At 38.2% G+C, this 24,040-nt stretch overlaps 1 protein-coding gene across 1 annotated transcript in view; it reads left to right on the top strand.

The window, feature by feature from the left end:
• Positions 1 to 24,040, top strand: part of mcu (mitochondrial calcium uniporter) — a 126,898-nt gene extending 102,858 nt beyond the window's left edge. The window contains exons 5-9 of the mRNA XM_039673355.2: positions 3,388 to 3,492; positions 3,585 to 3,745; positions 15,108 to 15,311; positions 15,432 to 15,548; positions 18,882 to 24,040. Coding sequence (XP_039529289.1) covers positions 3,388 to 3,492; positions 3,585 to 3,745; positions 15,108 to 15,311; positions 15,432 to 15,548; positions 18,882 to 18,962 — 668 coding nt within the window. The 3' untranslated portion in view covers positions 18,963 to 24,040. The remainder of the gene's footprint in view (positions 1 to 3,387; positions 3,493 to 3,584; positions 3,746 to 15,107; positions 15,312 to 15,431; positions 15,549 to 18,881) is intronic.

The following is a 24,040-nucleotide window of genomic DNA, read 5'->3' as shown; positions in this document are numbered from 1 at the left end:
GACTGCACGGGCGCTTCGGTCTGCGCATGCGCCGGAAGTGATCGTTGCGCGCCAACGTCACTCTTTGTTTATACAGAGATTTCGGAAGTTTTACCTTTTACTAAACATATTTAGATGTACGGGAAACCGCAATGGAAGACGATTTCGGCATATCTAAATATGTTTAGTAAAAGGTAAAACTTCCGAAATCTCCTTGTAAATATTGAGTGACGTCACACGCAAGCGATCACTTCCGGCGTAACATTGAACTGATTCAGTTCGGTTCAGTTGCACAACTGATTCAGATCACTTGGACGTCACTGTGATTACAAGAGGTAAAAACGATATAAATACTGTTTGTTTTCTCACACAAACCGCTCGTTTCGTGTCTTAGGCCATCAATGTGTACTTACATTTACGAGACATTAAATCATGTTTAATTTTGACTTCTGTGTGCATGCTTTTTGGTGGACCCCCTTAGCCTCCAGTGTATGACTGATAGACAACAACGGTTTGACTGAAAAATTTTAAAATTGAAAATACTGTGGAAACAAAGACACCTACATCTTTGATGCCCTTGAGGTAAGATAAAACATATCAAAAATTAATTTCAAAGTGAACTATCCCTTTAAGTATTGAATTTTAAAATAAACTACTTGCAATACTTAACTCTTTCCCCGCCAGCGTTTTTAAAAAAAGTTGCCAGCCACCGCCAGGGTTTTTGACGATTTTCGCTAAATTTGAATGCCCCGCTGAATATTTTCTTCCATGAATATATGAAGATGATATATATAAAAATAAAGATCTGAGCCTCTGCTTTTAGGCAAAAAAAAAGTTTTTATTTTATCTTCATCTGTTCTTTTTTTATTGCCTCTTGAACAGAGGTAGGTTTTGTCAAAAACACAACATTTTGGACAAAAAACTGAGAAAAAGGTATTTTTATCAAACAAGTGCATTTAAAAGCAGAATACATTCAGATGTTGTTTCCTTCATATATAAAACTTTCCAAAATAAATTAAAAACATAAAATAAATGTAAAATATATCAAATTTCCCAGGATGTAAGGGAAATGTAACTTTTGCAATAAAACTTCTGCCTCTCTGTGTTCTACCTGTGAATAATGAATAATTGGAATTACAATAAACAGGCCTAGACACACACACACACACACACACACACACACACACACACACACACACACACACACACAAATACATATTACAATGTGGTAAATGTGCACAAAGAGAGAAATAATTTGACAATTACACCTTCATATTTAGACAGCCACACATAAATGCATGCACACACACATACATATTATAGTGTCATAATATTATACGATCTATCTGCGGCACGTCCATGGCTAGCATGAACATGTGCATCTCTCTCACTGACTACTTCGTCCCGATCAGATTCAGAATTATCAAATAAAGAGTGATCGGACTCCGAGTCCATTAACCTCCAGTACTTCAGCCATATACCTCTGCATTGTCTGTCTGATACATTCTCACTACTCCACTGTTTGAGACGATTGCGATCTGTTTCTCTGATCAAAGAGTTGCGCAATCATTCAGGACATGCGCGCGGGTCTTCCTTACCGTATACCACCTAAAACACGGATACCCGGAAAATTCCGTGTTTGGCGCAGATGCGTTTTTTCATTAAACACGGAAAATTCCGTGTTTGGCGGGGAAAGAGTTAAAGGGTTAGTTCACCCAAAAATGAAAATTAAGTCATTAATTACTCACCCCCATGCTGTACCAACCCCGTAAGACCTTCGTTCGTCTTCGGAACACAAATGAAGATATTTTTGATTAAATTTGAGAGCTGTATAACTACCACATTGGCTCCTGAGGGACTGCCTCTTGACGGCCCAGAAAGTCAATGAAGAAAATGTTTAAATATCCCAAGTGACTACCGTGGCTCAACTTTATGTTTATCAAGCGACGCGAATACTTTTTGTGCGAAAAAACAAACAAAAATAACGAGTTTATTCGACTATTTCTTTTCTTCCTTGTAGGCCAGAAACGAGACTTCCTTAGATTTCCACGACGCATGCGCGAGATTTGCGATCTGAAGTAGTGTAAGCTGGTGTAAGCAGATCGCAATTCTCGCGCATGCGTCGTGGAAATCTAAGGAAGTCTCGTTTCTGGCCTACAAGGAAGAAAATAAAATTCTTTTCTTCGAATAAACTCGTTATTTTTGTTTGTTTTTTCGCACAAAAAGTATTCGCGTCGCTTGATAAACTTATAGTTGAGCCACGGTAGTCACTTGGGATATTTAAACATTTTCTTCATTGACTTTTTGGGCCGTCAAGAGGCAGTCCCTTAGGCAGCCAATGTGGTAGTTATACAGCTCTCAAATTTAATCAAAAATATCTTCATTTGTGTTCCGAAGACGAACGAAGGTCTTACGGGGTTGGTACAGCATGGGGGTGAGTAATTAATGACTTAATTTTCATTTTTGGGTGAACTAACCCTTTAAGTACAAAAAATGTTGAATACTTTAGTACTTCTACGTAAGTGTGGTGCTTAAAGAGCACTTCAACTTCTACTCAAGTCACTTTTTTGATAGAGCACTTGAACTTTAACTCAAGCCCGGGTTTCTAGTACTTTGTACATCTCTACGCAAACCTTAGTAAATCACCTTGCGTGATTCTTTTAAACACTCCTCTCCCATAAATGTGCGTCTTAAAGGGAAACTCCTACAAATTCAATAATATCAGCCACAAAAATAACCCTTTTCAGCGCTCATTTTTCCACTGCGTGTCTTTAGTAAATCCTGACAGTAGTTTTTTAACGTTAAAAGAGGGTTTGCACTGGCTAGATATTCACTGTCACGCCCTGCTCACTTAAAGCACACCTCTAATTCAAGTGTACAGATAATACAATGATAACAGAGTTTTCACTTTTAGGTGACCTATCCCTTTAAGAATAGTTAATGGAGTATTGTGCATGTAAATACGGTCATTGTTCGCAATTCTATGGGCAAAATTTAATTAACATTTAAGTTATCAGTTTGCGTTTTGTAGTTTAATCCACAAATCGCAGTTGAATCTATGGCTTTATCTGAAGTGTTTAATTGATAGTACATATTTAATCTAATTGAGGAACATGAATCATTTGTTCTCTGTGCAAACTGCATGTCTGCTCCGTTTCAAGCTCAATTATTCCCGTGTGAGAGGTGCTTGAGCCTGTAGATGAGTGAGAGAGGAAATCCACTGTCGTTCACCTCAGACTGGAAAAAACTTCTCTTCCTGATGAGCATACTAACACACAGCAGGAAACCTTTTTGATGAGCATTTAGATCGGCTCTCGTGTTTCACAACCGTTTCAGAGAGAGGATTGCGGTTGAAGAGACTGTACACTTTCAAGCGCCTCTAATTTCCCTCTCTTTCTCTCTCCGTAGATGGAGCAAGGATAGCGTCCTCTACAGGGATTGACATTTTACTAATGGACAGCTTTAAGCTAGTCATAAATGACACAACACACCTGGTGCTGCCACCCAGGAGAGGTGAGTTTTCCCTGCTGCATTGTGGGTCATTATGTGCAAAACTTTGCAGATGCCCAGAAGAGTTTTTGATATTCTGTTGGCATCCATTGCAGATCTGCTACCGCACGAGGACACGGAACGATTGAACGACGTCAAGCTCTTGGTGCAGCAGCTCTACAGCACTCTGCGCATAGAGGAGCATCAGCTGAGCAAAGAGAGAGAGCTGATTGGACGACTGGAGGACCTCAACTCGGAGCTCCGGCCCTTGGAGAAGGTGTGCTGTGTTATATGTCATGTTGACATCATAAACAGGACTAATTTAATGCCCTCATTCTGAAAGTCTTTTTGGCTATTTTGCACAAAAAGAATGTAGGCACACACAGGGGTCCTGTGGAAGTCGTTTCCACCTCAGAGTAAACAAATTAAAAAGGTAACGGTAAGAAAGTCGCAATTTTAGGAAATTAAGTTGCATTACGGAAAAGGCCACATTGCAAGATATAAAGTTGCAATTACAAGAAACAAAAGCCCTATTCAGACGGTAAATGTTTCTCATAGGGATGTAAGGTATTTGCAACATTTACTGGGGTTAGTCAGTCATTTTATTTTCTGAATACAAAGTGTCGCTCTTTTCTGCCACCATCCGCATAAGAATCCCTGGCCGAATTACCTATTGTTTTTTTGACACACACCAAGGTCATGTGATAATATTAACTGCCATCCAAATGCACATCTCTGAGTTTGCAAGAAGGGATCGTTTCAATATTTTTAACCAGCACCGTACGCACAGTAACTGTTGCGCTTCCTGGATGTTTGCATTTTAAAGATGTACACTTTTGTCAGGGCAACTGAAATGCTGGAAAGTACAACCCCATTTCCAGAAGAGTTTGGACATTTTCTAAAATCCAATAAAATTAAGAATTTATGATTTGTCAATTCTCTTGTACCGTTATTTAACTGATGAAAGTACAAAGAAAAGATTTCCAATGTTCTCACTAAGCAACCTAATTCCATCGTCCCATTTATATTAAGTGGCTTTAAGTACTATATACTTACATTGAAATTAATAATTTGATACAATGGACTTATTGTGTACATGCATGTTTTTACATTGTACTTATATTTTTAAAAATACCAGCATGTAATTACAGCTATAATTCATTTACGTAATTACATTTGTAATTACACAGTTGACCCTTCCCTCAAACCTTAACCTACACTTAAACCGACCCATACCACAAGATTCAGGGAATCCAGAGAAACCGTCATACTGGTGTGTTATATAGTACATATGAAGAGTTCAGATGCAAAAACCTCTAAATGCCATTTGAAATTTTCTTCTTTAATGATGATTTTTATCAAACTTGTATATTTAAGTTCAGTTATTTCATTTAAATAACAATTAATAGGTAATTATCATTGCCATTTAAGTGAAATCACTGAACTTAAATATACAAGTTTGATAAAAATCATCATTAAAGAAGAAAATTTCAAATGGCATTTAGAGGCTTTTGCATCTGAACTCTTCATATATACTGTGTATACTGTATATAGCCACATTGACTCAGGAGTGCTTCAGAATCAAGAACTGCAACTTGAATCTCTGTTACAGAAGGAGAAATCTATACATCTATACTGTACATCTGGGCCCGAGTTCATCTCAGATCTTACTATTTGAAATGTATTATGTAGTTATATACAAAATATAAATGAAGCAGCATTAGGTTTAACTTGTGTAAATAAGAGGTTGCATTAACTTTATTATTAATAAGAACTTTAACTTTAGTATTGCACATTCATCATTTTGAGAGTATTTCATCATTGTGCGACTATTTTCCCATTTTTAAACGAGATTTAAAGGCACATTATGTAAGATCCCTGCATTATAATATCCAAAAACCACTAGGACTGTGTTATGTTTTGTTGACTTGTATAATTAATTATATTACCCCAAATGTTTCCAACACTGTTTAAATCCATAGAATTTCAACCAGATTAATGTTCCTCCTCATTGCGTCGCCTGTCAATGACGTCATGTCCGCGTTATGCACCGTTTCTAATTTTACTGTCGTAGAAACCAAGAAAACACAGTTAGTCTCTTGAAAAAAAATGCAGAAGTAATAGTTGTAGCGTCTAGTACACCTCTGTGTTGTTGTTGCGCACATGGACACAGTTATTCGTTATCGTTTGCGGCAGGTTCTGTCGTCAAAGATGACTCCAAGAAATGTAAATGTACGGATTAATTAAATGCCAAGAAGAGTTTTGGACAAGAGGAAAAATGAACGAGGAATAATGTCGGTGTAGCATTTCCTAACCCTGTTTGGGTAACAAGACTATAGCAGTGTAATTAAATACAGTATGTGTTGTACGTTAAATATGAAGTCCACCTTTTTGCAAATGCTGTGAGTACTATCAAATATACTTTTAGTATGATTGTTTTGAAGATCACCATTTAATTCGACAAATAAAGCGACATGTATGAGTAGTAATTTAGCATTAAACCTTAGATTACACTCCATTACTTACATGTAAAATTTATTAAACTTTATTTCATTACCTCATCCATGATTTGTAAGTCCCATTGGATTGTTTTCCATCGGCAGTGGAGGTGAAGACGACAACTCCCATCATGCCACGCTCCGTCACAGCCTCACCTTATTGTTTTTAATCTGCGACCTCTTACAATGCTGCGCCTTTAAATAATGAAATTAGAAATTAAATTCCCTATTACATTAAGTCAAGTCAAGTCAAGTCACATTTATTTATATAGCGCTTTTCACAATACAGATTGTATCAAAGCAGCTTCACAGTGATAACATGTAAGTAGCACAACACAGATCAACAACATTGCTAAACACTAAATAAATAACCCCAACTGAGCAAGCTCAAAGCAAGCCAAAAGCAAGGCGACAGTGGCAAGGAACCAAAACTCCATCAGATTGGATGGAGAAAAAACCTTGGGAGAACCCAGGCTCAGTCGGGGGCCAGTTCTCCTCTGGCTTACATTCATATTGTTTAAATATAAATATTGTTTATGAATCAAACGGCGCCATAACATATCGCAGGCGTTGAGTCGTCTCATCACAGGCGTTGAGTCGTCTCATCACAGGCGTTGGGGCATCCGAAATCCCCGTGAGAGGCTGGACACAAAACTGGACCTGGCGAACGCCATTTTTCTCGGGACAAGCGTCCCGAGATAACAGCAGAAAGGCAGATGGGAAATAATTAGCATAGCTGATGTTCATAATAATTTCCGTTATAACTCACAAACTCTCCGTAACCCGAACTCTCCGCAACCCAACCATACGCGCCGACCCGTTTGTCTAAAAGGCTGTCGAGCCCCACTGGTGCGTTAAGCAGTTTCAGTGGCAAACGGTTCCGTATGGCATAACAGAGGACTAGAAGGTAAGCATTATGTGAATGCTTGACTAAAGAGATGCGTCTTTAATCTAGTTTTGAACTGTGTCAGCGAGTCAGAGGCTCGGACCGTATCGGGAAGGCCATTCCAGAGTTTTGGAGCTAAATGCGAGAACGCCCTCCCTCCTTTACTGGACTTCGATATCCTAGGAATGACCAGAAGCCTTGAATTTAGTGATCTTAAGGAACGCGGTGGATTGTAGGGCGAAAGAAGGTCCGTTAAGTACATAGGTGCTAAACCATTTAGGGCTTTATAGGTCAGTAGTAGTATTTTGTAGTTGATGCGGAACTTAATAGGTAACCAGTGTAGAGATGATAAAATCGGTGTTATATGATCATATTTTCTTGACCTAGTAAGAACTCTAGCAGCTGCATTTTGTACTAACTGTAGCTTGTTTATTGAGGATGCAGGACAACCAGCTAATAAAGCATTACAGTAATCTAGTCTCGAGGTCATGAATGCGTGAACTAATTTTTCTGCATCAGAAATAGATAGCATGTTACGTAGCTTAGCAATGTTTCTAAGGTGGAAAAAGGCTGTTCTTGTAACATATGAAATATGATTTTCGAACGACAAGTTGCGGTCTAGTATAACACCCAGGTCTTTTACTGTTGTGGATAAAGTAACAGGACATCCGTCTATATTAAAGTTGTATTGTGAGAGGTTTTGTGAGTAGTTTTTTGGACCAATAAGTAATACCTCCGTTTTATCTGAATTTAATAGCAGGAAATTACGCGTCATCCAGCATTTTATATCTTTGAGACACTCTGTCATTTTAGATGAGTTAGTGTTTTCATCTGGTCGTGATGAAATATATAATTGAGTGTCGTCAGCGTAACAGTGGAAATTAATTCCATGTTTTCTTATAATATTACCAAGTGGCAGCATATATATTGAGAATATCAGAGGGCCTAAAACTGATCCTTGCGGTACTCCATAGTCTACTGACGTTATCTTTGATTTTTTCCCATTTAAACAGACAAAATGAGAACGGTCCGATAAGTACGATCTAAACCAGCTTAATGCCTGTCCCTGGACACCGGTGAAGTTTTGTAGTCGATCCAAGAGTATTATATGATCTATAGTGTCGAACGCAGCGCTAAGATCAAGTAGGACTAGTATTGAGATACAGCCTTGGTCAGAAGCTAAAAGTAAATCATTTGTAATTTTAACTAGCGCAGTTTCTGTACTATGATGCGGTCTGAATCCTGACTGGAATTTTTCATAGATATAATTTTCTTGCAAAAAAGAGCACAATTGAGCGGACACTACTTTTTCAAGTATTTTGGACATAAATGGAAGATTTGAAATGGGTCTGTAATTTGCCAAGTTATTTGGATCTAATTGCGGTTTCTTAATGAGCGGTTTTATTACAGCCAGCTTGTATATTTTTGGGACATGACCTAAAGATAAAGACGAGTTAATAATATTGAGGAGAGGCTCGTTCACATTAAATATGAACTTATTCTTATTATTCCAAGTATATGCCATTTTATTTACAGCTGACAACCATGTGACTGAGCAGTGGGTTCGTAGGATCACTGAACTGGCTCCTCAACTGTAGATAAATGACCATCTGAATCCATGAGTTTTATACGGAGCCCCCCCTAGTCCCACTTTGGCAAAAAAAAATAATTATAACTATCTCGTGGCCTCAAGATACTATTGCCACGAGTTAGTATCTTGAGGCAACGAGATAGTATCTTGAGGCAACGAGTTAGTATCTTGAGGCAACGAGTTAGTATCTTGAGGCAACGAGTTAGTATCTTGAGGCAACGAGTTAGTATCTTGAGGCAACGAGTTAGTATCTTGAGGCAACGAGTTAGTATCTTGAGGCAACGAGTTAGTATCTTGAGGCAACGAGTTAGTATCTTGAGGCAACGAGTTAGTCTCTTGAGGCAACGAGTTAGTCTCTTGAGGCAACGAGTTAGTCTCTTGAGGCAACGAGTTAGTCTCTTGAGGCAACGAGTTAGTATCTTGAGGCAACGAGATAGTATCTTGAGGCCACGAGTTAGTATCTTGAGGCCACGAGTTAGTATCTTGAGGCCACGAGTTAGTATCTTGAGGCCACGAGATAGTATCTTGAGGCCACGAGTTAGTATCTTGAGGCCACGAGTTAGTATCTTGAGGCCACGAGTTAGTCTCTTGAGGCCACGAGTTAGTCTCTTGAGGCCACGAGTTAGTCTCTTGAGGCCACGAGTTACTATCTTGAGGCCACGAGTTACTATCTTGAGGCCACGAGTTACTATCTTGAGGCCACGAGTTAGTATCTTGAGGCCACGAGTTAGTATCTTGAGGCCACGAGTTAGTATCTTGAGGCCACGAGTTAGTATCTTGAGGCCACGAGTTAGTATCTTGAGGCCACGAGTTACTATCTTGAGGCCACGAGTTAGTATCTTGAGGCCACGAGTTACTATCTTGAGGCCACGAGTTAGTATCTTGAGGCCACGAGTTACTATCTTGAGGCCACGAGTTATTATCTTGAGATAGTATCTTGAGGCAACGAGTTAGTCTCTTGAGGCAACGAGTTAGTCTCTTGAGGCAACGAGTTAGTATCTTGAGGCAACGAGTTAGTATCTTGAGGCAACGAGATAGTATCTTGAGGCAACGAGTTAGTATCTTGAGGCAACGAGTTAGTATCTTGAGGCAACGAGTTAGTATCTTGAGGCAACGAGTTAGTATCTTGAGGCAACGAGTTAGTATCTTGAGGCAACGAGTTAGTATCTTGAGGCAACGAGTTAGTATCTTGAGGCCACGAGTTAGTATCTTGAGGCCACGAGTTAGTATCTTGAGGCCACGAGTTAGTCTCTTGAGGCCACGAGTTAGTCTCTTGAGGCCACGAGTTAGTCTCTTGAGGCCACGAGTTAGTCTCTTGAGGCCACGAGTTACTATCTTGAGGCCACGAGTTACTATCTTGAGGCCACGAGTTACTATCTTGAGGCCACGAGTTAGTATCTTGAGGCCACGAGTTAGTATCTTGAGGCCACGAGTTAGTATCTTGAGGCCACGAGTTAGTATCTTGAGGCCACGAGTTAGTATCTTGAGGCCACGAGTTAGTATCTTGAGGCCACGAGTTACTATCTTGAGGCCACGAGTTAGTATCTTGAGGCCACGAGTTAGTATCTTGAGGCCACGAGTTACTATCTTGAGGCCACGAGTTATTATCTTGAGATAGTATCTTGAGGCAACGAGTTAGTCTCTTGAGGCAACGAGTTAGTCTCTTGAGGCAACGAGTTAGTATCTTGAGGCAACGAGTTAGTATCTTGAGGCAACGAGTTAGTATCTTGAGGCAACGAGTTAGTATCTTGAGGCAACGAGTTAGTATCTTGAGGCAACGAGTTAGTATCTTGAGGCAACGAGTTAGTATCTTGAGGCCACGAGTTAGTATCTTGAGGCCACGAGTTAGTATCTTGAGGCCACGAGATAGTATCTTGAGGCCACGAGATAGTATCTTGAGGCCACGAGATAGTATCTTGAGGCCACGAGATAGTATCTTGAGGCCACGAGATAGTATCTTGAGGCCACGAGATAGTATCTTGAGGCCACGAGTTAGTATCTTGAGGCCACGAGTTAGTATCTTGAGGTCACGAGATAGTTATAATTTTTATTTTTCAAAGTGAGACTAGGGGGGCTCTGTAGTTTTATCACTGAGGTGCCATGCTCATTTTTACAGACGTCCACAAGAAATATTTTCCGTCTGAATAGGGCTGTAGTCACAATTTCAAAAGTCATATTTAGTCACAGGGAGAATGATATAAAGTTGCAATTACGCGAAACAATTACAGCTGCAAGATATACAGTATGTTTCGCTGTAAGAGTTGTTAATAGCAATGTGCGATATAAAGTCACAGATATTTGTTGTGCTCTGTGGCAGCTTCAGGCTTCCATTTGTATCCAGCAATGCTTCACAATTAAGAAAAGTTCAACTTTTTGCAAATGAGTGGAGCTCTCGTGATTCATCTTCTGTCAAACTTAATGTGTCCGTAAGCAGTTTCCCTGCTCTGTATGATTCGTCTCTGCCCACATGCAGAGATATAATAATAATAATAATAATAATAATAATAGATGCATGTACATAGGCTTTTCCCTGCATTATGTACATTTCCAGAATAGATGAAGATCAACTAACATCTCATTTGTGATCAAATTTTCAAAAGCTATACCAGTAGTAGTTTACCAATATCATTATAGCATCCAGTAGCAGAACAGCCAGTAAGATCAAGAACACGAGCAGAGAACCAGTGTGCTGTACAGGCGCTGCTGTTCTGTGCTCGTCTTTTTTTGAAGTTTGCAGGTATGTCTAATTGTTGGCTGTTGTTACTGAACATCTGAAAATGTATAAATGTGACATATGTACCCTATTAGTTTCACCAACCGCTGAATTGCTCACACAGTATTGTGGGATATCACAGGCAGGAAACATCTAAAGTGATACTAACACACATTATCTGATCACAGCTGTTGACAGCTGATAATTAGTCTAATTGCACAGTAGATTGATTGTGGAATTGAGGATTTTCACACACTGAGAGCTGCATTAATACGGCTAATTTTGTAATTGCAAAGTTCTGCTCAAGTCAACTGTTCTTCCAGCATTTAGAAGTGAGCACAATTAACCTAATAACACAAACACTTATTTCATTGAAAGCATTGACCGCTCCACTGATTTTTAAATGGACTTCAGTTTCTTTTGCATTGTATCATTGTTATTATTTTTTCTGCAAGAATCAAAAAGGCATATTTAGTCTTAAAGGAGTGTGCAAAATAGACTAAAATAGCAACAAACAAACAAATACTTTCAGTTTGAGGAAATTAACATGACATATCTTGGTTACACTTTTTAAGTATAGTAATAAAGTATTTAAAAAATTGTTTAAACTATTACTTTATAGTCAATTCGGTAACACTTTACTTGAAGGGGTTTGCATAAGACTAACATGACAAATTTTATGCATGTTTGTGACAACTGTCATTAAGTGTCATTTGCTCAGTTATGACATTTTTAATGCAAATATGACATTGTTTGAGACGTCTTTTGTTATGACAACTTGACAAACCAAAACATCATAACCTTTCATAAACATGACACAGCAGATTAATTATCAAACTTGTCTAACATTACATTAAACTGTCTGGTGGTTGGTTTTGACATTGGCTGTCATGAAGCCATTATAACTTTTTAATGACAAATTCAATTAGTACCACTGTAGTTGAGGTCACGAAAAATATTCATGACAGCCAATGTCAAAGCCTACCACATGACAGTTTAACTTAATTTAATGTCAAGTTGTCGTGACAAAGACACTGACAGGTTATGATGTATTGGTTTATGTCAAGATGTCATAATAAAGACATCTCAATGGCATATTTGCATTCAAAATGTCATAGCTGAGTGAATGACACTTAATGACAGTTGTCATAAACATGCATAAACCCTACTTCATATTCAAGACGTATGTCATATCATGGTTATGAAGGTGTCATGTCAGTCTTATGCACACCCCTTCAAGTAAAGCGTTACCTATTGCATATAATGTACGCATGTATTTTCAGCATCATTACTCCAGTCTTCAGTGTCACATGATCCTTCAGAAATCATTCTAATATGCTGATTTTCTGCTCAAGAATCATTTCTTATTATTATCAATCAAAAAAAAAAAAAAACTGTTGCGTGGCACTGCTTTATAGTGTTTACGAAAACCATAATATACTATTTAAAAAAGAAAATAAATTAATACTTGTATTCAACAAGGATGCATTAAATTGTTTCAAGTGACAGTAAAGTAATATTACTGCATATTATATATTAATATTAAATATATATTGTTATTTTCATTTCAAAAGAACAGTATTTATTTGAACTTTCTATTAATCAAAGAATTAATCACCGTTTAACACAAAAGTGTTAAGCTGCACAACTGTTTTAACATTGATAATATAATAATAACCATTATTATTAAATGAGCACTATTAAAGGAGAACTCCGGCAGTCAGTACCTAGTCAATCGTTCTCTGAGATTTGTTTTCATGATAATCGAATGTAAAGAGTTTTATCTCTAAAAACTGTTTAGCGAAGCATTGAGAACTTTGTAAGTGTACAGACCGTTTAATAAGAAGATACTTTATAAAGAGAGTTCACTTCGTGTATACAGACAGGAGCCATCTTAGAAAATAGTCTCGATAAGTCGACCCCCGAACGCCATTCATACAGTTCAGAAGTTCACTGAACTTCATACAGTTCAACCACAGAATGTCTAATAGAAGAGAATTGGCACTGGCTGGTCACTTCCGGTTTCTGGACTGGCTGCAGTAACCGTCTCTGTCCATGCGGGGGCGCTCGCGGTCGAGTGCAGAATGAATGGGAGTCAATGGGGTTTCACCCCCAGAAATCTACTTTTCTCAGGATGTAATTTTTTGTCAAGTAATTTGAAAGTTGCATTCAAAAGGGAGGGCTAAGATAATACACTCAGCTGAAAATTGCATTTTAAATTCACTTATCTGTTCTAAAAATCCGTTCAAAAATGTGATGATGTCACACAATAGCAGAATGCTAGCGTGTTCCGGCCAACAACGGCCTAACCTATAAGAAATCAAAAGCACAGAAGTACTCGTTCATTCGACTTTAGGCCTATAATCTATTTTGAACTTGCGGAATCAACAATAAAATCTATGTTGATTAAACGACAGGAGAAAGAGACACATTTAGCCGTTTAGCTCCATAGACTCCCATTCATTCTGCACTCGCCCGCGATCATCTCCAGTGGAATTCTAATGGAACTGCAACCAGGATGATACACAATAGGAAGTGCCAAGGCTCTCCGCTAGACAGGCTCTGGTTCTGCCAAGGGGGTAATCCATTAGCCGGAAGCTGAAGATGCCTCCGGGGGCCGCCATTGTAGCCTACTATCACCTGCTGTTAGCATCCCATTGACTCCCATTCATTTTGGCGTCACTTTGACAGCGAATAACTTTACATCTGAGGCGTGCAAAGACTCAATTTATCCATTATTTATTTCTAAAGAAACACGACAATGCATAAAAGGCTCCATTACTTTGTATGTTACGTTATGGCCACGTAGAAGCCGTTCTTGTAAAAATAGGCTAAAAATTGCGTCATAACCACTCGACTGTCCGTCGCACAGTAGAGAATTACCGTATAGACAGGAAGAGAAGCTCGCACAGCCTCGCAGGCAATCTTTTACTGTCTAAAGTCAGCCCATGGCATAAATAGAAGCAAAACGACAAAATAACTAATCAGAATACTTACCAAAAGTTGCTCCAGGTCGCGCTTCGCCGTCTCTGTGCACGATTAAAATTTCTCTTGGCACAGCTACTGTAAGTCAGTCAGTTTGCTCACGTGACATCTACGTCGTCAAGCTCAGTTTGAGCCTGCGCAGAACGCTTGGCTATCAGGAAGTGAGTGCCCATGTTGAGCTTCAGCTCTCTCCGTTGAAATCAACGGGGTCGCTGTGTCCATTTCTTTTACTGTCTATGGGTTCTGCTCACTCAGCACGTCGTTCGTGGTTTGACTTGTCGTGACTGTTTTCTAAGATGGCTCCTGTCTGTATACACGAAGTGGACTGTCTTTATAAAGTATCTTCTTATTAAACGGTCTGTACCCTTACAAAGTTCTCAATGCTTCGTTTTGCATGTATGGAGCCTCATTATGTTACTGTGTTAGTGTGGGGCCATTTTGAGCCTTGTTAGTGGTATAAACTAGCGATTTCTTTTTATGTAGTCAATGCCCCCATTACTAGCACTATACGCTAAACAGTTTTTAGAGATAACTCTTTACATTCGATTATCATTAAAACAAATCTCAGAGAACGGTCGACTAGGTACCAATGTTTTATTAGACCAAAGGTTCATTTTGCGCCGGAGTTCTCCTTTAAAGAATTCATAATACCAGTTATTGAGCATTAAATCAGCGTATAAGAATGATTTCTGAAATGTCATGTGACGCTGAAGACTAGCCTTAGGCTTGCCATCACGGAAATATATTTGACATATAAATGTATATAATCTATTTTATATGTAAATATCCCATGTCGTTAGTAAGGTGTAAAGCACTTCAAATGTATTAACCTTTTTAAACATAAGCCATAAGAAACTCTTGTTAATGATTTGTCATTTTACTTTTCCACTGTTTAACCACTGTTCTGTAATGCTAAAATCCTATTTTTTAGATGTTTGTAAAATCGAATGTAATCTCCTTTCTCAGGTCAAAGAAGAACTGTGTAAGAAAGCCGAGCGCAGGACTACGTGGGTGCTGTGGGGTGGGATGGCTTACATGGCCACACAGTTTGGCATTCTTGCACGGCTGACCTGGTGGGAGTACTCATGGGACATCATGGAGCCCGTCACGTATTTTATCACCTACGGCACTGCCATGGCCATGTATGCTTACTTCGTGCTGACACGTCAGGTGAGCAGCTCCAGCTCTTTATTTCTAGATCAGTGGAATTTCATAAGGTCCCTGTGAATTCGAAGGTGCCGAAGCGGCTGGAGATCCGTCTGACCTCTCTGTCGTCGTTCTCTCACACAGGAATATATTTACCCAGATGCCAGGGACAGACAGTACCTGCTGTTCTTTCATAAGGGAGCGAAGAGAACACGCTTTGACATTGAGAAGTACAACAAACTGAAGGATGCGATTGCTGATGTAAGCTAGTGCACAAACAAACATCACTCTTTATAGTCTCTTAAAATGATGTATGTACTCATTAGACACGGTGATTTGGTAATGTGGTTTGTCACAGTAATTCATATTTGGTATGGTGGACATTTAATAATGTAGTGAATCAATAAGGGGGTTAATGTAAATCCAGCTGGTTGTTATCACAGAATAAACCCCAAACAAACAAGTAAATAATTAGACACGAAATGTTGATTTTTATTAGGTCTTTAAAGGAGTAGCTCAATTTAAAAATAACTTTTGATGATAATTTACTCACCCCCATGTCATCCAAGATATCCATGTCATTCTTTCTTCAGTCGAAATGAAATTAAAGTTTTTGATAAAAAACATTCCAGGATTTTTCTCCATATAACCAAATGGTTCAAGGTCCAAATGAGAGTTTCAGTGCAGCTTCGAAGTGTTCAAAGGGCTTTAAACGACACCAGACAATGAATAAGGATCTTATCTAGCGAAACGATCGGTCATTTAAAACATAAATAACAAAGTTTAAGTTTTAAAAGCACAAATGCTCGCCTTGCTCTGTTCTGTGATACTCGTTCGTGACTCCCCTGTTCGAACTCGTCCATCAAAATGAACAAATATTTTTTGAGTCATTTGGTTCATTCAACAAACGAAATGATTCGAAAAAAGATACGTTCACTTTGATTAATGAGTTTTATTTTTACGAATTTATTTTTGAAATGAGCGTTTCGCTAGATAAGACCCTTATTCATTGTCTGGTATCGTTTAAAGCCCTTTAAAGCTGCACTGAAATTTTTAAATTTCTTTTCGACTGAAGAAAGAAAGACATGGACATCTTGGATGACATGGGGGTGAGAAAATTATCAGCAAAAGTTTTTTTTTTTTTTTTTAATATAAAGTGGACTACTCCTTTCCATGCAAGAAAACAGTTGCTAGCAAGCGGCAAGTTCAAACTATTCAGACATTTAAGGGATACGGTACAGTCATACCACTATAATGAATGGTGACTGTAGAAAGCAAAAGCCGAATCCAACATTTTGGGCGATCATTAATTTTTTTTATAGGTCCAAAAAGAGGACGTATGGTCATCCTAGACAGTAGTCCTTTTCCCCCTGAACATAGCACACACTGAACCGAACTGAAACAGTGAATGTAAAACAATGATACACACCAAACTGTGAGTAATTTGAACAATTACACCCATAACTAATAATAAGAATCATTATTAATAATTGAGCATCAAATTGGCGTTTTAGAATGAATTCCTGAAGAAACATGTAACAATGCATAGTCTTCACTGTATAAATTAAACTTAGATTAATCCTTATTAAAGGATTACTTACTCAAAGGCAGTGAGTTTTTTTCTCAGTGTAGATGGCAGCAGGTATATATTAGTCTGCTGTCACTTTAAGAGCTAATGTGCAGATCCAATAAACTGATACACATTTGCAGACATGCACTTTCTCAACTGTTCATGTTCACTTAAGGCATAACTGACTAAGTTTATGGGGATACTCATAAATACAGGAATTTTTAAGCGCAAGAAGACATGAAAGAGAGTTAAATTCAGTATTCGCAATTACTGGGCGCACACTTTGGATGTTTGCGAACAGGAAACTTCCTTCACAGGGAGTAACGAATTCACTTTTACGTCTTCTTGCGCTTGAATATTGCTTAAAACTTTCATGACGATGCTGCACTGGCCTGTCAACTGTCCCGAGCTTCATGTTCTCACAAAATGACATTGCTAGAATTCATAAAGATGGCGAACTGGCGAATGACATGAGCCAAAATTCCACCAAAATTAAATTGACCAAAAATTCCACCGAACAATTTTTCCGAAGAACTTTTTTCCCCCAGACCTGTTGCTTTTTGCATTTCGACAAGGGCTTGGTATTGACACAAATTTCACAATTCGATTCGATTTCGATTCACAAGCTTGGAATTAGATTCGATTCCGATTCGATTCAATATTGATTATTTTGGATATCAGTTACAATAAATGGCAAATTTTCTCAAGGAAATCAAATCTCTTAACTAATGCTGTAAACTATGGGAGTCTAGTTGTAGCCTAATAGGCTTCATTAGCCTAATATGAAGGTAATAATTAACTGTTTTGTAGCTATACAAACACTTAAATTACACTTTTATTTATTTTTATAATAAGAAGATTATATGAAATATAAACATTTAAATGTTGGCTGTCATAAAAACTTGCCAGATTTATTCAAATATGCATTAAATATTGAAGAACATTAAGATTATAATACAGTACGTAATAAGGTGTATATATTTAGCAAAATGCTCCTCTCTAGAGTTATTTTTTCTAGCTGACTAACGAGTTGATGTGGGTTTTCTGAGGTAAATATGACGATAAATGACATTGATAAGCTGTTTAACTGACGTCTTTCCACGGTTGAAACGCTGATTGAGCGAATCAATGTGACATGATACGGATTTCAATAAGCTGTACTCCATCTTTTAACACACTTTCAGATGCTCATTCATGTTTATTTGGCGCTGTGACTGGTATTATTAACCCGGAAAGAGAGATCAGCACTGCTGCTTCTCGTGAGCTGCGCCAGAGCGATCTCACGCCACAGCGCTAAAACGTTATTTGTTTTTGAATTTCTAAAGAAAATGGACATAATTTGAAATTTGAGACTTTGTTTCATATCAATAGTAACAAAGGACAAAGATTATTGCGATTTTTTTATTTTTTTTTTTTGGATGCGCACAGCCGCAATACAATGTTCCATTTATTCAAATGAAACAGGATGACTAATCGATTCTTGAGATTTTAAGAATCGATATCGGTTCTTAAAAATGAGAATCGATTAATATCGAGAAATCGATATTTATTACCCAGCCCTAATTTCGACTGTTTTTTTTAAGTATCATTAGGCAAATTACTCAACATTACTTTGAAAATTCAATTGAAATTCAATTTTCTATCAACCAATCAAAATGCAGCATGAACTCAATCTATCAGAGTGTTTAGTGCCAAAGTCCCAGCCCTGAAAGTTCCTAAACTTTGAAAAAGTACTACCTCGCAAGCAGGGACTTTCTGAGGGACGATTTTGACCCGGAACTTCAATTAGGCCCTGGTCGCACCGGAGGAACCTTTTTTATAGTTCCTAGAACCCGGATTTGGAGTTTGGCGAGTGTTCATTTGAAACTGTATAGGACTTTATGGGGTTACATGGATTACTTTTAAGATTGTTATGGTGCTTGTTGTCATTTTTGAAGCTCTTATTTTTAAAGCCGCTGATTACTGTCTGTTTTGTTGTACGGAACAGAGCAGTGTTAACATTTTCTCCAACATCTTTTCCTCAGGCGGAGTCGGATCTAAAGCGTCTACGAGACCCGCTGCAGTTGCACCTCCCTGTCCAGGAAATCAATACCAGCAAGGACTGATGAGAAAGTGAAGCCCTTTTTGCCTCTCGCTCTTATTTCACTCACTTCTGCCTCTTTGCGTTTCGTTTTCTGTCTGTCTTTTTGTGTTTTGTTCTTATCTCTACAACCTCAATGAAAAACCATATCCACAGCAAGCTTCGGAGATTTATTATTATCCTATTTGTTGTTTTCTTTAATTTGGCAAGTCTATGCAGAGGAGAAGAGATACAATTAAATGAAATGTTAATTCTACATCCATGAACGGATGACAGATGCTTGCGGATCAGGCGCCCTCGTAACGCTACAGGACCACACAGCTACTTCAGACAGGAAGTTGGTAGACTGGGATTCAAACAGTACATCGCTATGAGACAATGACCCCACGTCTTGCATGGGACACAGACTCTGAGGTCTAAAAACCATCTGCCCTCTGGCTTTTTCCCACATTGGAGTACTGCTGATTTCCCTAACTCTGACACTTTGCGGATGAGATTTCGGGATGTGGTGCTCTTTTCCATCTCGGGAAAAGATCCGTTTACCATCGAAACCAGTCCTCTTGTGGCCGAAACGCTGCATTGACACCTGTGCCCAAGAGCCCTAAGCTTGATTCCTTTTCTCACTTCCTGTACGGACATGTTAAGAGCTGAAGGCAGACCTAACAGCTAAAATATCACTGTGTGTTCTATTATTCCAAAAAGAAAAAAAAAAGAATCAAAGAAATGTTGGCACTTTTTTTAAAAGCCATATTATGTTTATTATAATGATGAAAAAAAAAAAGAAAGAAATGAGTAGAAACCTTTTCTTTTACTCATTATTTGATGATTTTATTTTTATTTTAGCCATCCCACCAGACATTACACACCTGCAGATGCTCCGATACTTTATTTTCCGAGATTCCCATCATCAAGCGACAGTCAAATAGTTCATCCCTAAACCTCTGAGCTTTCTTTCTTCAGAAATATGATCTCCATCGGTTTTACATTGCGATGGGAAACGCACATACACATGCTCGCTTGGCAGGTGGATCGTTTTTTTCCAAAAGGTCGCCTCTTTTCTCTTTGGAACATCATCAAATGGCATTTTCCCACAGTGCCTCACAGCATCTGCTGCAGCGTGCTTGTTACTAAACAGCTGTTTATCAGACGCATTACTCATCGAACGGTCTTAAGGCAGGTCACTGTGTAAAATGCGATTTCTTTTTCTTGAAAAAAGGTTCTGGACGCAATCAATTTCCCATCAGTCATGTGGCGTTTTTAGCTGCATATATCTGCCTCGATATGCCAAGTCTTCTGGAACGTGCAGAGATTGTGTAATATTTTAGATCTAGAATTAGCGTGTGTTTTGCACACTTCGTGGCATGCTATAGAGAGAGATCGTCGCATCCTTTGTCTATGTGTGCTATCTGTAGCCGACAGGCCTTAGCAATGATTCTGGCTGGGTTGAGCTGATCATCAACGTCATTTATATATTATATTACAAAGTATAAAACAAAAGTGTTTCGACCCAGACTGTTTCAATATAAGGGATGTGAAATCAACTTGATCCTTGATTGCTCATATCACATTTTTAGGCCATTATCCTGACCCATAATCTTGTTGTCTCTTAAGGGACAACACACTCAGACCCCATTGGAGAAATAGCTCTGTGAGTCTACAGCAGAAGTCCATCCATTATGTCAAACTGTCCATGTTTGTGCTTATGGTCATCATCAAGCGTTTTTGAAGCCATGTTTGTGTACTGTTCGTGTCTATAGAGGCGGATAGGGCATAAGAGTTTCAAATCCCCTTAGAAGCAGCATGTCTTCATTCTTACTGTTTGTTCATATATTACAGGGTGAGACTCCAGCCTACAGAAACTACACACATTTTCTTTGAAAAATTAAAAAAAATAAACTATTATACACTATATACAGCGCTGCAGTGATGAAGTATTTGTGCATGATAACCGGACGTAAGCATCACCTTCGTAAACTCGACAAAACCTTTCTTCTCAGCGTGACAAACCTCAACATTGTTTGAGATGTTGGGTTAGGGTTAAAAAAAAATCCCAATTTTACTACCAACTACCAATCGCAACTACCATTTTGATGCTTAAAAAGTCCGCAAAGTGATCGTAAAACGAATCCATATGGATCAGGTGGTTTAGTTTGAAGAGGCCCAATCAGTTTATGTGATGAACAGATTTTATTTCCATATAAACATTGATCAGCAAACATAAAAGCTCAATTGTTCTTTCTTAAAAACGAGAACAAACCTCATTGGCACTTGCTGAAGCTCAAACGTGCTGCGTAACACGAGAAAGAACCTCATTGGTTCTCGCATGTCCATCAAACATGTTTGAGCTTCTGTTTACCATATCTAATATGTAGGTTGATGAATGTACATATGTGAAAAAGAGACTAAATTTAATCCGTTCATCATGTAAACTGTTCGTGTTTCTTCAAGAATTGGAGAAAACCAATCAATTAGTTTGGGTTTTTCCAAGAAGAACTTGCAACTTGAGCCTTATATATAAATGATGCCAGAGTTATCACTTTTGGGTGAACTAGCTCTTTAAACTCTATCAGCAATTCCCCTTATGTCATATAATAAAACGTAAAAATGTTATGAGCTTGTGTTCCCCACAGACTTTATTCCAGGCTTTTAACCAAAACCCCATTCAAAAAACCCATTGACTTTAGGACAGTGGAACTGGAAGTGCTAAAATGCTAACTCGCTTCTGGGATTTGACCCACAAAATACGTCACCCCTGCAGCACTCAACTCCAAGTACAGTACAACAACTCTGAGGAACAGAATGATATCTTTTCCCTTCCAACAAAACTCTGAAATGTCAGTCGTGTTTTGATTCAAACACTGATGTTAGTTGACCCAAAAATGAAATTTTTTAAGCCCTAATGTCATTCCAAACCCATTCATATTCAAAACACAAAATGATTGTTAATATTTTCTCAGCATTTTCGTCCATTCATTGAAAGTTCATGCAACCAAAACCAAAAATCTATAAGAATCAAGGTTCAATCCAAGTATTCTGATGAGACACTGTTGTGTGACATGGTGAACTGATTTCATTTAACCTTTTATTAACATAAATACAGCACACATACATGGGACTTGAATTAAACCACTTGATTCACAGTGATTACCATCTTTTTTGTTCTTTTTGAGGCAGCAAAGTTGTGTGGACTTGATAAAAATACTGTCCTCGTTTGTTGTTTCAAAGATTCGGACGTTTTGAACGACGTCAGAAGTTCATTTTTGGGTGTTCAACATTTTAAATTTAAGTCCATTCCTCACTCAAAGCTGTTGTAGACTTTAGGAGACCTGGAATATAGCGTTTGATTCATGAACTACTTTCATAACGTTCTTTTTGGAGCTTGACAGACATGATCACCATGAACTGTGGTTTAATGGAAAAGAGCTGCATCAACTGTGACAATTCTTCAAAATTTCTCTATTTTGTATTACAAATAATAACAACAACAACAGCCTATAGCTTTAAATATGACATTTTTCCATAATTTCCATTTTTACTATTTCTTTAAACAGACATTTTTGGGAGGGAAAGAACGATCCCGTTATAATGAACCAAACTGTGGTTTGCCGGTTTTGCACATCTGGCTAAAAGTGCAAGTGTCTGGTGAGGAGTTCTGGGAGTTCTGGTCTATGGGATTTACCCAACATGCTTGACTGGATTACGCTGTTATTTAACACAGCAAGACCTGAACTCTAGGTTATTTTAAGGATGACACAGCCTTATAACCGCATTATTTGCAACCCAGCTGGTTTCAACGGAGCTGCTTCTCTCTTTTACCCGAGTTTGTGTGTTTTAACAGGGTTTATCAGATCGCACATCCTATAATAAACTGAAGTTCAAACTCTGTCTCCATCAGTCTAGTTGTAGCTAATGAGTAGAGGATACTTGCACATCTACCATTAGTCCTGGAAGAACTTTGTGGCGTATTGCTGACCCTCAGCATTAATCGCCCTATAGGAAACTATCGACTAATTATATGAATCCTAAACCTTAAAATCTGACTGGATGAATGTGATGTCTGTCATTCCAGGAACAAGATGATGAGTCAGAATTAAGGTCCCTGGTCACTTATTTGTGCATAATCTTCATTCATAGCAGTCCAAATAATTAAATCCATCATAAGCCAAAAATACATCCATTCTGCCTCACCTATGTGATCAAACAGTCACGAATTCAACCCGATACACACTCTGAACTGTTATTATAGGGCAAAAACACATCTCCTGCTCAAAAAAGCCCAGTACACTGACATCCCTTGACCGTCTAAGAGGTCTTGGACCTGGTCTTTATCTAATACCTTCATTTTTATGTTATTTTTTATTATTATTATTTTTATTTGTAGGGTTTCTTTTTGTTTCAGGGTTTTTAAAAAATATATATACAATATATGGAATCTATTCTAAAGCGGGTGTTGCATGAATGTATGTTTACATGGGGAAATTATATATAAATGAATCAAAAAAGCAAAGATTATTATGAATGCTGATTGCCGATTAACAGACTCCTGGTTCATCAAGAGTTTGGTTTTCCATCCTAGTCCCTGGCCCTCCGTGACCTCATCATCACAGGCTCTGATTGGTCAAGGTTCTCTCCTACATTGTCTTGTTTTAGCCTGTCTTTGCTCTCTCTCTCTCTCTCAGTCTCGATGCTGCTGCTCGACCGCTGCAGTGCTGCCTTTATTCTAAACACTGACCTGAGAACAGAGAGTATGAAAGACTTGAGCGCACTATATAGTCTCCTTCTCTAACACCGCCCATTTGCCCCTCTTTCTTTAGCTCCTCATTATACTCTCACACTGATTATGGTTTAGATACATGTATTATTTTCAAGTTTTCTTCATGTGCACTTAAAATGATAATTATATTTCGGGGGAAAGGGAAATGGGTGACTTTGAATGAAAAACGTTTTTTTCATATTCTTTATTTGTTGGTTTTGTCATTGGCATCGGATGCTGTAATGTTAGAAGACTTTAAAAATGACAATGTAAAATCCTGTATCATTTATGAAATGTGTATAAAAGAGAAATGTAATTCAACTATCAATAAATACTTATCCAGTTTTGAA

This window comes from Pimephales promelas, chromosome 11 (genome assembly GCF_988280905.1).
Source record: "Pimephales promelas chromosome 11, fPimPro1.hap1.1, whole genome shotgun sequence".
Taxonomy (NCBI): domain Eukaryota; kingdom Metazoa; phylum Chordata; class Actinopteri; order Cypriniformes; family Leuciscidae; genus Pimephales; species Pimephales promelas.
The sequence above is the reverse complement of the archived record's forward strand: the minus strand, read 5'-3'. Positions and strand labels throughout refer to the sequence as shown.